The sequence below is a fragment of the Microplitis mediator genome, chromosome 7 (assembly GCF_029852145.1).
Source record: "Microplitis mediator isolate UGA2020A chromosome 7, iyMicMedi2.1, whole genome shotgun sequence".
Taxonomy (NCBI): domain Eukaryota; kingdom Metazoa; phylum Arthropoda; class Insecta; order Hymenoptera; family Braconidae; genus Microplitis; species Microplitis mediator.
Window position 1 is genome coordinate 10,860,327 of NC_079975.1, and position 15,719 is coordinate 10,876,045.

General features: G+C 30.0%; 1 protein-coding gene across 7 annotated transcripts in view; it reads right to left on the bottom strand.

Annotated features, from left to right (window-relative positions):
* Positions 1-5,721: 5,721 nt before the first annotated feature.
* The window catches only part of LOC130672292 (coiled-coil domain-containing protein AGAP005037), a 96,205-nt gene continuing 86,207 nt past the window's right edge, over positions 5,722-15,719 (bottom strand). Inside the window, exons 18-20 of one of the 7 annotated variants that reach the window (XM_057476774.1) lie at positions 8,696-8,818; positions 7,355-7,528; positions 6,690-6,827 (exon numbers count right to left, since the gene is read on the bottom strand). In XM_057476774.1, coding sequence (XP_057332757.1) covers positions 6,819-6,827; positions 7,355-7,528; positions 8,696-8,818 — 306 coding nt within the window. In that variant the 3' untranslated portion in view covers positions 6,690-6,818. Of the gene's footprint in view, positions 7,529-8,695; positions 8,819-15,719 lie in introns of all 7 variants that reach the window. The other 6 variants (XM_057476772.1, XR_008990679.1, XR_008990680.1 and 3 more) reach the window with 6 other exon arrangements.

The following is a 15,719-nucleotide window of genomic DNA, read 5'->3' on the forward strand; positions in this document are numbered from 1 at the left end:
TGTTGATTTTCCATGATTATTTTAAAAATAAGCATTATTAGTACATTTCCATATTACGGCAGTAAAATATGCCCTTCCATTCCCCATGGTTGCGAACGATTTAAAAAAACTTGGGAACTCGCCGGCATGAGTCCGTACGTTTGTCCAGTCAGTCATGGAGAATAAAAGATGTGCATATGTTGTAACCCACAACAAATATCATAAATTTCTGCATACAGATATCATGATATCTGTCGCATACCTACGTAAGTATATATGCCCAGGCTCAGTGCCCTTTAGCTAAAAGATTTAAATCACAGTTATTAATATCAAAAATCTTCAAAAGTAAATAAATTTTACAAAATTTAAAAAATCAATTGCTTTCATGAAATTGGTATGTTCGTTTGTAAAATGAGCGAATGTACAAAATGATCTGGTTTAGGTGTGATGGAATTTTAACAACTAAAAATTACACCAAAATTATTAAAAAATAGTTTAGATATTTATTTACACTTTATACAGTTAAATATTGTGAGAATTAATATTAGATAGCGAATGCGACAAGTTAAGTTTACGTATATTATATTCGACACGTGGTCGGTAGCGATTAAACACGCGGTAATTAATTATAAATTAATTAGACGCGAGCGATCAGTCAATTTATATTCAGTAAATAGCAGCCTTAATATACTGTCTAATTATTGAGAATAATTAAGCGTAAGCTATCTAAATTGTATCACAAGAAAATTTTATATAAATCAAAACGGTTTAAGAGCACGAAGTTGTACGTTATAAAGAACGATGCAGATAGTAAAGCCATGAAATGGCGGCGTCTTCTTCCTTAGATGTCGCTCGGTGGTGACGTGGACAGCATGGCTGTTCCAGCAAATTTTCCTATTGGCTTCAAAGCGCGCCAACAGGTAGTAGTTAGCCGCCAATTTTCCTCATTGGTCGGCTGGTAGCGCCAAATTGTATGTGCCAGGCCCAAATAGCGAGTGACCCGGCACTGCTCTGACCTTGAAGTCAGTAGCGAGTTCGGCAGCTCCCGAACGTAGCGGAATTGCACGAAGCTTTTCATATTAATTAAGCTCGTGACTGAACATCGTTCCTTATTTGATAATATTCGAACGCCGCCCTACATAGTTTTAAACTATTTTAATTATCACCCTTGGATAAAAGACTACTTACTAAAATCTAGTCTATTTCGTACAGATCTGTTAATTTTCTACTAAAAAAATCAGTGACTTTCAAACTAATCAAAATTGAGTATATTCTGTGATCTCAAATTGAAGCTAAGACCTTCCGCTACAATTTGCACTAATATTTTGTTCACTTTGATCACTAGTTCTCAAGATTTCAACTTTTACAGATAACTAATTAGTCATATATGATATAGTATACACAATTTAGGGTGCTTAATTTAAGAGCAACATTTTTTTTTATTGAGCCCCACCTAAAAATCTTGTAGTCGGTGGAAAAACAAAAATTTTGAGCCGCATGGCAGCTCTTAATTCCAATTTTAACCCGTTGCTAATCCATTTTTTATTTTTCCCGTTTAAATAACATTGAAAACTAATTTTTTATAACTTTTTCCTTCCGCTCACCGTATTAAAAAATTTTTTTGTCATTTTGACGTATAGACTTTTGTAGGGGACTAAATTTACTACAAAAAAGGTCCTTTGAGTCGAGTCCGTAACTCAATTAGATTTCTACACAAATCACTTCTTAGATTAAAATTTTGTAAAAATAACACTAAATCTCATCTAGCGCCCTAACTATTGATAATGAATAAAAAATGTGAGAAACACTTTTGTAGAAAATTTTACGCCCTACAATTTTTGTAATGAAACAATTTGTCGTAACTCTCAAAGTTTAGTAACTACAGCCTCTTAAAATATAAAATCGGGGAAAAATTTATTTTTTACGTCTCCAAAAACTAATTTAATAGATTTACGTGAAAAAGTCAAACTGAAAAATTGTATATCATCGGACTCACTAAAATTTTTTAAACCAGTAAATCTACAGCTAGTACTGGTTTTATAAGTTTTAAATATACAAGAGTTAGATTATTTATGTTAGACGTAAAAGTCATGTATAAATTATTTATTTTTACAGTTCTCTAAATTTATTTATAATATTTTTTAATTCGAATTAATTTTAAAGTCATAAATTATTTTGAAAAATTTATTTGGAAAAAAATTAAATAAATCATTTCATTGTTGTTGACTTTATCAAGATTTCAATATGACTATAATTATTAGGGTGGTCCGTTTGGAACGACTATTTTTTTTTTTTCGCTCCCACTGAAAAATATTGTTGTAGACATTGAAAAAAAAATTCTCTGAAAGTTTTAGCTCTTAATTTTAATTTTAAGTACTTTACATTTGATTTTGAAATTTTCCCATTTAAAATACACAGGAAAGTTGGGATTTTTTTTTTAATTCTCTATAACTCAGCCGCATTTTAAGTTATCGGGTCGCCGTTTGCGGCATTTTTTAGGTAATTTGATACTTTTCAAAACTCTCCTTAATAGTTTTACTCGGACTCTAATTGTTTTTTCTGTATTGGTTCTGAAAATAATTTTTTTAATAATAATTTGGGTTTTTAGTTGATATTAACTAAATAACGAAATTTGAAGAGAAAGTGCAGATAACGATTTTTTAGGAAATTTTATTCGCTACAAAAAAGGTCCTTTTAGTTAAGTGGCTCAAGTTCTTCGTTCACGTGATATAGAGATTTCAGTAATTTTGTAAATAAAATATTTGTCAAAAAATTCCACCAAATGCTATTTCATTTCAATTTTAAATCAGTAAATAATTTTCCTTTCATTAATTTAATCCAGTCATTAAAATCAGAAGGGGTCAAATTGATGAACTTCGGAAAAATTTTTGACAAATATTTTATTTACAAAATTACTAAAATCCCTATATCACGTGAACGGAGAACTTAAGCTACTTAACTAAGCGGACCTTTTTTGTAGCGAATAAAATTTCCTAAAAAATCGTTATCTGCACTTTTTCTGTAAATTTCGTTATTTAGTTAATATCAACTAAAAACCCAAATTATTATTAAAAAAATTATTTTCAGAACCAATACAGAAAAAACAATTAGAGTCCGAGTAAAACTATTAAGGAGACTTTTAAAGAGTATCAAATTACCTAAAAAATGCCACAAACGGCGACCCGATAACTTAAAATGCGGCTGAGTTATAGAGAATTAAAAAAAAAATCCCACATTTCCCATGTATTTTAAATGGGAAAATTTCAAAATCAAATGTAAAGTACTTAGAATTAAAATTAAGAGCTAAAACTTTCAGAGAATTTTTTTTTCAATGTCTACAACAATATTTTTCAGTGGGAGCGAAAAAAAAAAAATAGTCGTTCCAAACGGACCACCCTAATAATTATAGTACAAATTACAGATGTAAGCCATATTTATTTTATCAAAATTTGATAAAAACACTGATACATAAGTATTTCACGCCAATATGTGATATGTAGGGGAAAATGGGCCACTCAAAAAAAAAGTTGTAACGAAAAAAGTAACTTGGGGGAAAATAAAAACAAAAATAATTTTTTCGTTACAATGTTTTTTTCGAGTGTTTTTTTCCATTTTGCCCCACATACCACATATTCACCTAAAATATAATAAAAACAGTATAAAGGTCATAGCTTGACGTAAAATGAAAAAAAAAATTTTTTTTCGAGTGGCCCATTTTACCTCAGATATCACATATTGGCCTAAGATATGATAAAAACATTATAGATGTCATTATTTGACGGAAAATAAAAAAAACTTTTTTACCTAATTTTTGAGGGGGGCCTTCGTGCCCCAGGCTCCCCTATTGGCAGGGAGCGCGACGAAAACGACATCTGATCGTTACAAAAAATCATGCTCGAGAATTATAAAAGATATATAAAATCAGTGTAAAAAATAAAAATTCGTTATAAAATCAAAATATAAAAATTACAATAATATTAATAAAAAAAGACACAATAACTATTATGAACTATTTTTAAACTTAATTTTCACGTGTTTATTTTCAACGAGAGCATAATTCAACGAAATTGTGCCCACAGCAAGCGCTGTGATCGATTCAGTTGTCCCCACCATATACTAGACTCCCTGCCAATACAATCAATCGCTTATACTTTGATCTAAACGCGATAAATATGGGATTATTTTTATAAATAAATTTTTTTGTCGAATCGACAATATAGAGACTTTCATTCAAACATAGTTTGATATTTTGTAATAAATACATTTGAATTCTTATTAAACATTTTTTAGTTTTAATGTGAGTACCTGAAATTATTTCTACACATGTAAAGTCGTCAAACCAAACTTTTCAAGAGTTTCAGTTAAATTTCTTAAAATTCGAGTTTGCTTTAATACATTTTTAATTTAAAATCAAAGTACATTTCAATTTTCATTAAGACGCGTTTTCATTTGTTTCTCTATTCGCACTCAAGTGGATAAACGGTACTATCTTTGTTGCACTTGTACAGTAAATGGAAACTTTGTCCAAGCTTTTCTCGTAACCAAATGGAAGTTGTCAAAAAATTGAAGTGCACTTCGCTAGTTCATAGAGTAAAGCATCGGGTCTGTGTCTTTATTTAGTGTTTAGGGTATTTATCTCAGAGAAAAGCTTGGACAAAATTATCTGAAAACGGTTCTTAAGATATATTTTACTCAATAAAATATTATTTTAATTACGGTCAAACCTAAAAAAATTTAACATAAACGCTTAAGCAATTCTTCATCATCGAGTATACTCTATATAGAGTATAGAGTATCTCTATAGAGATTTTAATTCAATAAAAATGATTTTCTTGAGGCAAACTATTTTTCGTTGGTTCAAACGAATTCGCTGTGATTTCGCTGAAGAGGAAATTTGTCAAACAATTAGGGAGTGTGACGTCAGTACCTTATTTTTTACAGTGTACAGATCGAGTAATTTTCTACTATAAACTGTATAACTTTTGAACTGATCAAAATCAAGCGTCTTCTTTCGGTTACTACTTTTCGAGAAATCGATCTACGAATGACTAATCGGTCATACATAGATCTATGACTTTTCTACTAAAAAATTGAATAACTTTTGAATTAATTAACATCCAGCGTTTTCTAAGCTCTTATTTCGCAGCTTAGTCCTTCTGCTACAATTTTCACTGATATTTTATTTACTTAAGTAAATATACTTAAGAAATAATGTTAATTTACTTAAGAAATATCAAATTTCAGAATTCTGATCTTTAGGTTTCGAGATATCGGTCTACAGATGACTAAGTTGAAATACATGTGTACAGATCTAGTAATTTATCACTACAAACAGAATAACTTTTGAACTAATCAAAATTAAGAATTTTCTTTGGTCTCAAATTAAAGCTCAGATCTACCCTTACAATTTTCATTAGAATTTTATCTACTTTCAATCACTAGTTCTTTGCATACGCACATTCTAGAAGCAAGTGACTGTCATCTTTTTAAAATCTATCTTTACTCTGATGACAGTATATGACAGCTCTTTGGATTATAATTAAAACTACTGCCGTTGAGTTATGCAAATAAAAGCATACATTCATTTGAAATAAAAAAAAGAACTGAAATCTGTAAGAAGTTTTTTTAAATTTCGATAGAAAGTTGATATTTATAAAGATACTGAAACCGTTGGTTTTAAGTTCTGTTTCGATCCATGGTGTTAAAAAAATTAATACGGTCTTACAGTTATAAGAATCAAATAATTTCCATTACTTTTATTGAATTACTTTCTTTATTTCAAACTTACATTTTGTCACATTTTAAGTTATGGAATACTGAAGATTTGATGAATATTAATATTGTGCTTGATCATTGCATACATATCGTACCATATTGAAATTTATAATAGAAAAAGTGCTATTTAATTACGTAGCATGTACACCTTTGGAATTATTTGAATTCTAGAATGACATAATATTCAAGACAACTTGAATATTGAGTGTTAAATGTATTTGTATATAGTAACGTTTTTTTCTTTGTTTATTAGTGATAATTTTAAACAATTTGAAACTAAATTTTTAGGATTTACAAAAACATAATAAATAATTGCTATTTTTCATGACAGAAACCAGAAATGTTCATGTAATTAAATTACATGAATATTCAGGTTATTTCATAATTAATAAAACATATTGTTCTACAGCAATTGAAAGCAGTATAAAAAAACTTAAATTGAACATTTTATTTGTTGATAAAATCAAATACTAATCAGAAAAATATTTTACATTAATATGTAATCGGATCCTCGCATGTTAATGAATACTGTTTCATTAACCCTTATCATAATATGATATTTGTGATTAATTTAAATTTTGACAGTCGTTTATTAGATGCAATTTTAACTAATTTCAAAATATATTAATAAATAGAGATTAAGGTTATCAATTTGTCTACAGATTTTGATCATTGGTCACAGGATATCCGTCTCATAAATCTTACTGTTTGACGTATGATCCTCTATAGCAGATGTTGCATTAGAATTTTGTGATTCAATTCTAGACGATGATAACGCTTCTGTATAACCTTTAGATGCAAGGCTAGTTAACGATCCAGAATTAGTAGCGCTCATTCCAAGGCCCATTTTTGCTAGGATATTACTTTCAGACCCAGTTTTTTTTAAAAGATCGGGTTGGTCTACAGGTGTTGCTGCCAAACCGGCAGTATTTCTTTGAAGCTGTTGTAATCGAGCATATTGTTCTTGAAGAGTTTTTTGTTTCTGTAAAAGCTCTTTATGACGCAGTTCAAGTTGATCCTGACGATCTTTCTTATTTTGTGAACCATCTTGTGAGTTAATACTTTCACACGAGCTAGAATCAGATGCAGAGTGTCCATTATTAACTTGAATTATGTGAAGTGTTGGTTCTTGAAGTAGATGATGAGATGTGATATCTGTGGTAAGTTCAGTTATTTTGTTAGCATGACGAATTCTGCATAAGGAACTTGTGGAATTTCTCGGGGGTAACTGAGGACTCGTAGGACTCGTTAATGGCGATTTTGAGCTAGTTCTAGGAGGTGGTGGTGGAGGGGTTCGTTTCAGAGTAGCTAGTTGTAATAATTCGACATTTCTTTCTGGTATTGGTGGTTTTTGAAGTGAGTTTATAGTCTCAAGTCTATCGATTTTTGTCGAAGGAGGGGAAATGTCAGTGTCAGAACCAGATGGATAAGAGTGAAGTCTTCGAAGTGTACTGGTAGAGTTTGGCGTCATTACTGTTAAACAACTCAGAGAATCTACACTTTTTTTTCTGTTAATATCCATTATGTGATTAAGCTTAATAACTGGTGAGCATTTGGAAACAATCTGAGAATTCGGCAGGTATTCAATTTGTTGACCCACACTTGAAACTTGACTCAATTGTGATGATGGTCTTGAATAGGTTTGCAGCTCATCTAACAGAGCGTCGAGTGTGTTCTCCGAACGCTGCTGGTTGAGGATGGAAAACTTAGAATGGGACGCTCCCCTGATGATGCCCGACGAATCCATCTTCTGTTCCGACAGAGGGGCAGTTGTCTGTTGTGCATAAAAATTATAGACTTAGTACATCATATGGAATTAAAACAATAAATCTTACTTCTTTGATTAGAAACTACGAACGATAAAAAATAAAAGCAATTTAAATGAAATGATATTACATAATGTTAAACGATTAAGATAATAACAGTTATAAAAAATTAAGTAATCAAGTTATTTGTAATCGCAGTTTCTAATCAGAGCTTAAAAAATACTTTTACTAAATTTTATCATGCAAAAAATTTTAAGAATATTATATTGTGAGTTTACGTTCAATTCAGAGTAACAGACATGTTACCCCATTAAAAGAATTTATAACAATCGAATCAAGTTAAAATATTTTTAAATATTTCCTGAATTAATAAGCATATAAAAGCATAAATGATAATTATTTTCTTTTTCTCTTTCAAATTCTTATTAAAAGTTGAATCATTGATAAGTCCAGTTTGTTACAAAAAACTGCAAATTTATTTTTGTCAATGTCAAATCTTTATGAATTAAATCACAATATTGATTAAGAATGAGAGACATTTACTTTTTGGAACTTAAAAATGTTGGAAAATCTACTAAATTATATATTCAGAAAAGCCACTTTATTTATAAATAAAATTGATGGATTCAATATAATCAGTTTATTTCTCAATCGTAATCATTGAAGAAATCTGTTAGGTAAAGATAATCAACATTATTATTGTAGCACTGCAACATCGAAGTCACTATGGATAAACGAGTGAAATTCAGAAAAAATGCTAACATCAGGATATTAAATTACTGTTGAAAAGAGTAAACAAGAGCAATCTCCGCCGTTGATATTGCTGATTGCGAAATTTTCAAAAAGAAAAACTTGTAGGATAATACTTAATTATAGGCATGCAGTGCTTATAACGATATAAAAATTTTGATATATGAAATAAGTATGAAAATATGTTTAGTTAAAAAAAACTAATTGTAATTATGAAAAAAAATCGTGAATAGACCATAAATTCTTGGTTGATTTTTTTTTTTTTTTTTCGATGAAATTATCTTATTGAAAATCTGCATATATATTTTAAGATTAGATTTAATCAAGTTTTTCGTCCATTAAGAGTGCTATGAACGGAAATTGGATTGAAAATACGAATAAACTAGTCTAATTTAATTAAATGAAAGAAAAATAAAATCAAATACTTTATACAATTTTTTTTTGCGATAAAAAAAAAATAAAATGAGCAGAAGGTCACTGATGTTTTTGATCGAATTGGAGTCTCCAAGCCCTTCAATTGTTAAACTTGACTTTTTAGCACTCGCAATCTGAAAATTATTCATTAATAACGGTAAAAAATTATTCTAGAACCGTTACCCGAGTCAAAATATTGAATTTGCATTAAACTTAGGGGAGGGTGGGGCAGAGCGGCCCCCCTGAAATTTTGACCAAAAAAAAAATTTTTTTTTTTTCGACTAATTACTATAAATCTGATATGTTTGCGCATTTTTATCCCTACGCATGACATTTGGGGCAAAATGGACAAGCCCAAAATTTTGAAAAAGTGATTTTTTCATATTTTTATCGTCAAATTAAAAAAAAATTATTATAATTCCACATTTCTAGCCCTACGCATAACACCTGGGGCAAAATGGACCAGCCGAAACTTCCGAAAAAATTATTTTTTCATATTTTTCGGCCGTTTCTCTATGTAAGAGGCAAATTTGGTCACTAAAAATTTATAAAAATTAAATTTTTTTTTTTAGTTGATAAATTTTTGAAATAAAGTAAAATTATAGAATTGATTTTTTTTTATTAAATAACAATTAGTAATTAAGGTAATCGAAAATGAACGATTTTTTACGCTTTAAAAAATTTTTTTCGAGTAATATAAAACCAAAAATAGTTGTCAAGAGAAAGAAATACATTCTTAATGATGAAAACAATTTAAAAAAAAAAAAAAACGAAAAAAAAAAATTTTTTTTATCACTTTTTGAAGGGGGGCCGCTCTGCCCCACAAAAAAAAAATTTTCAGAATTTTGGCAAAATGTCCATAAATTTGTTCGAAATAGGACAAAAGTAAAGTGATCTTATGGTTGAAAGCCACAAAAAATAATAATTGGCTTAGGGGGGCCGCTCTGCCCCACCCTCCCCTACGTTAATTTATAGAGCTTCCATTAAACTTACACAGGCTTAATAAACTTACATTAAGTTATTTAAGCTTAATGTAAGTTTATTAAGCTCATGTAAGTTCAATCTAAGCTCTAAAAGTAAACGTAATTTAAATGTAAGTTCAATATCTTGACTCTGGTAGCCGTACCTAATTTTAAAAACAATTGATTTTGCCAACTTGATTCAAGAAAAAAAAAACTAATACTAATAAGTCATTCAGAAATTTTATTTTTTCCAAGACTTTCAAATTACTGCAACTTAAAACTTCACAATGATAAAATTAAAAGTTCTCGAAAAATAGAGAAGGTTTTCGTTCACCACTATTTAAAAAAAAAATCGTGTTATCATGAGAAATAAACATTTAAAGATCCCAGGTAACTATTCCGACTATAATTTCAGGATCACAACCAAGTACAATATTAATTTTTTTTAATAATACACTTAACCTTCATAAACAATAGTCCAAGAAAATAAGTAATACATAGTTTACAGAGTTCTGAAAATTAACTTTATCTATTATCCACATATCCATTGAAGTTGGGTATCACCGGAACATCATAAGATTTCCGGCGTGCCCTGGTTTTTTAAAAGGTGGAGAAAGGAGTTATTTAGGAAAAATATGGTAGTTGATATTTTGTTAATTTTTCGTCAACGATATCTCTTGAATAAATTATCTTATTTTCATAGTAAATGCAGGATTTGAAGCGGGTTTCTGAGTTTTAGAGTTAATTAGATTTTAAAATCAATCCACGAAATGTGATAAAAGTAATCCAATGAAAACATTTTTATAAAAATTTTATTTCGATTTGGGTACCAAGTTAAGCCTTCTAACTCAATTACAAAAAGCGCGCTCGCATAAATAAGCTTCTCATTCAAAAAAAAATTTAAAAAATTTTTTGTTATACTTGTCCAGAAAGTTCAATTTTCGAACACTGTACGGAGAGAAATGTCAAGTAAATATGCCTATGTACCATAGAATGGTTACATTATTCTATCTATAGTTTGTATAAGCTGTCACATGAGAGCAGCGTGACACAAACTGTACAGTAATGTAATTTTTACTAGCTGCATAGGTATATTTACTTGGCATTTCTCTCTGTGTGGGTGGTGTCTGCAAACGTGCTGATTTCCGGAAACTCTACTTTACGTTTCTATTTTGCGGCCGAGGCCGCAGAATGCCCCATGACTGTACTTTTTCTCTACAACCAGACGAAAATGAAAAGGACTGTAGAGAAAAGGATCATGTTCTAGCTTACCAACCGAGGATTTTGATTAGTTTTTCAATTTATTTACGATTGAGTGGTGGTACTAATTTTCTCTCCGCTGAAGTTTATTAAGGCTGCGCATCTCTCAAATTGAAATTTCTGAACAATAATCAAAAAAAATATTGGATGTCATACGGTCACTTAATGGTGATTCAGACGATCTCGATTTTACGATATTCGCCTTATGGTTATGACACTATTTCACAAAAACGAGTGTAATAACTGACCTCGGCTTCACCTTGGACGTCAAATTTAGACTCGTTTTCATAAATTCGTGCTACAAACTTTAGGTTCATACACTGAGAAAAGAATTTATCAAATATTAATAAAATTTATCAATATTTGATAAATGGTTTACTTAGATTGTTTCCAAGTAAGTCAATATCAAATATTAATACACAGTTTTTCAAATATTAATAAACGGCTCGTTAAATATAAGTAAACGTGTTTATAAAATATCAATAAACAGTTTATCAATTATTGATCGGCGGTTTATCAAATATCAATGAATGTGGACTGATCTATAGTTAACGACTATATATATATTATATACTATCGTGATATGTAAATAGTTTGTTTGGTTAATATAGGTTAGGTGAACTTTTTTAATTTTAAGGTCATAGGACCTTTCTTATAGATCATTTTTTTTGCAATCGAAATATGTCATTTAATCATTTTTTAATCTCACACTACAGAAGTTACAGGTTTTACAAATTATTTGGAAAAAAAACTCAAATTTTCATAAAAAAGTGTCTTCGAACGGATAGATTTATCGAAAAATGATAAGGAACCTTTTTTTGTAGAGCATTCAATACTCTATAAAAACATGCTATGGTCGTTTCAATTTATTGATCCGTTAACGAGTTATAAAATTTCAGTTAAAAAAAAAAATTTCCTATGTTTTTTGAATGGGAAAGCTTATTTGAGTGAGCGCACGTTTTGTAATTGAGTTGGAAGGCCCAACTTGATATCCAATTTTTTTTTTTTTACGTTACATTCAACGTAATTTTCGTATAGGACCGAAAAAAAATGTTGATTTTATGTAGGACAGTCTAATATATATGGGGCACTCCATACCAAATCGGACAGTTTAAAAAAATTTAATTTTGGTTTTTTTCATTTTTTGATATTTTGTAATACTCATCAAACAACCCTTCCTGGTAAATATCGAGATTTTTTCGATGACCCGTTCGAAAACGCTTTTTTTACTTTTTTTCTCATACACTAACAAAAATAATCGCTAGCCACTAGCGTTTTTTTGCTAGCAGGCAGCGATTGAAAAATTCAAGCTGCTAAAAAAAATAATCGCTAACAGCTAGCGATTATTTTTTTCAGTGTAATATCTTTGATAATGGTCCAAATCGAAACTTTTTTTTATTTGAAATGTAAATTTAAAAAAAAAATACGAGAAATTTTTTCAAAATATTTTTCTATTTAATTTCCAAGTTTTAAATTTTGACTTTTTTTCAAAGTTCATGCATATTTTGATTTTTTTGAAAATTTATTATTAAATTCAAACACCTGTTCACAGTGGAAAATTGCAAATACTACTTGAAAAAATTAGAAAATTAATAAATAGCCATAAAAATTGACGTTTACAATGATTAATAGAGAAAACAAAACTTTTCAAATTGTCAAAAATCGAAGAAAATAACAAGATATGAAGGTCCCATGATCAGATCGAGCTTAAAAGTCGTGGAAAAGATTTTAGTTTATAGTTTAAGCCCTTAATATTCGTATTAAACCGTGCCCTAAAGTCAATACATTTCCCATTTAAATAACATGGGGTTTTGACGCATTTTACATTTAATTTTTTTTCTCCTAAGCAAGTTAATATACAGAGATGAGAGATCCATATTTTCGTAGGAAATTAAACGCTCTACAAAAAAGGTCTCCTACGATTTTTTGATAAATTTACTGGTTTAAAAGTTATTCAAGGATAAAGTTAAACTTATAGTAATTTATTTGATTTTTTTACTTTGACCGCAAAACTATCATTATTTAAATAAATGTAAATTGTTTATTGCAAAAAATATTCAATTTTAACTGTGCTATCGAAAAAATTACTGTGGAAATTCGGATAACTAAAAAATAATGTAACTGAAGAGTTGAGTTAAGTTAAAAAATTTGAAATTTATCGGGAAAAACATAACAGATTTAATAAACTTTTTAGCATACTGATTAACACTTTGTTTCATTGAACATTCTTTGGTGGCATTTCGAAATTTTTTTTTTTAAATTGTTAAACGCTTATGAGTAGTCAACTCAGCTATAAGTATACCATTATATATTTTTCAGTGGTTTCCACTATTTCTGATTCAAAGAGAATGATAGTGTAGAGACTGCTGTAAAATTGACTGAAGAATATATTAATACTCTAACTAAGGACGACGATTAAAAACAATATGTTATTCAAATTGTACGTGCTCTCTAAAATTGAATTAGTTTAGTTTAGTTTAGTTTAGTTTCGTTTATTTATTTACGATCATGGAGCTGCTGCTCCTTGTGATCAAATATCAATATACATGTTATATTATTATTATTAGCAATAAGAGTTAAAATGAACTCAACAGAATACAAAATTAGAGAAATTCACTGCGAATTAGTGGATAGTCACTATTTATCCAGCTAGAAATATACCACAAATTCAACCAATGATATATTTATAGCTCGTTTCCAGTACATACCTACTAATTCGCAGTGAATTTCACTAATTCATTTTTCGAGAGCGAGTATAAAAAAAATTTCTAAATGCCACTAAAGAATGTTCAATGAAACAAAGTGTTAATCAGTATGTTAAAAAGTTTATTGAATCTGTTATGTTTTTCCCGATAAATTGCAAATTTTTGAAATTAAATCAACTCGTCATCAGTCACATTATTTTTTAGTTATCCTAATTTTCACAGTAATTTTTTCGATAGTACAGTTGAAATTGAATATTTTTTGCAATAAACAATTTGCATTTATTTGAATAATGATAATTTTGCGGTCAAAGTAAAAAAATCAAATAAATTACTATGTTTAACTTTATCCTCGAATAACTTTTAAACCAGTAAATTTATCAAAAAATCATAAGAGACCCCATGTTATTCAAATGGGACATGTATTGACTTTAGGGCACGGTTTAATATGAATATTAAGGGCTTATATGGGTCTGATAATTTTTTTTAGCTCATAAACGAAAAACTTAGGGGGCGTTGCTAAAAAAAAACCAAGTTGGTAAACAACGGACACCCTAATATATATATACTAGCCGTCACTCAAAGCTTTGCCTGCGTCGATTGTGTGAAATTTATGTTGTTGATAACAATTTATAAAATCCTCTTGAAGCTGATTATTGGCAAAATACCAGCAATGGTAGAAGCTAATAAGTGTAAGGAACCTTTTCCCCAGACATGAAGCTTGTAAGTTTGAAAGTAAAAAAAAAAAATGGGACTGTTTTTGTTTTTGATCCTCCTAGGACCCCTGTCGGAAGTAATTTTCGGCGAAATACCAGTAATAGAAAATGGTTTTAAGTGTAAGAAACATTCGTTTCAAAGTTCAAGTCTGCCTGTTTTATAGTTCGATAATTAGACCATTACCCCCCCCCCCCACTCCAACCTTCTCAGAGCAACACTCTCCGTCTCTGAGTTGGTTTCCGAAAAAAATCACAGCAATGACGGATTCCGATAGATGTAAGAAATACTTGTGATACGGCTCCAGTCCGGAAGTTTTGTTAAAAAACGAAAGTATTTTCTATCTTTAGCCCCACCGCGACACTCTTCGGAGTTCGTTTTCGAGTAAAATGCTAGTCATGGCGGATTCTTATAAATGTAAAGCACATTTGTTTCAAAGTTCACATTTATAGGTTTGTTGTTAAATGAATAGTTGACAAACAGATAGTTATTTATTTTATTCAACGCAGGCCTGATTGGCGCGCTTTATGATGTCTGCGTTGCGAACCCTAAACGGCTGTTTATCGACCGGTGCAAAGAAGTTAAGTAAAGTCAAAGTAGATGTCATCGACTTCCACCGACGTTGTGAAACATGAGTGTTGAAATCACATTTCATCACGCGTCTCAAGATTTTTAACCCTTCGTAGGTCGCATAATGAGCGCGGTGCCGTCTTTTCTGCATTTTTTTAACTTCCCGCTAAGAAAATTGTAAATTTTCAAAAATTCGGGAAGCTATTGGTTTCGGTCCGATTTACGAAAATCGAATTTCCATCAGATGTCGACGTTTTGAGGTCCTAGAAAGCTATTCTGACTAACTTTAAGATGATGTACGAGTGTATGTATGTATGTACGTACGTACGTATGTAAATACCTGTATCTTTTGAACGGATGAACCGATTTTGAACTTTAAGGTGTCATTCGTCGCGGCTTGTCAATATCTTGAAGCTGAAAGAAAATTGAGCTTGATCGGTAGGGCTCGTTCAGAGATATTCCAAAAATAAAATTTTTTCAAAAGTGTTTTTTTTTGGATAACATTTAATGTGCTCGATGGATTGATTCCAAAATGGACTGGGCTCTAGAGCTTTATAAGCCGCGTCGAATGCCACCTCAACCATCAAAATCGGTTCATTCGTTCAAGAGAAACCGTTGTCGAAAGAATAAAAAAAAATTTATTTTTTATTTTTTTTGAAATATCTCAAAAACGACTCGATAAGTCGAATTCAAAATTCGATCAGCTTTAGAACTTGATAAAACGCGTCGATTGCCACCTCAACCGTCTCAATCGGTTTATTCGTTTGAGAGATATCGTTGGAGAAAAAATGGTGAAAAACGTTTTTTTTCGAAAACAACAGCATACA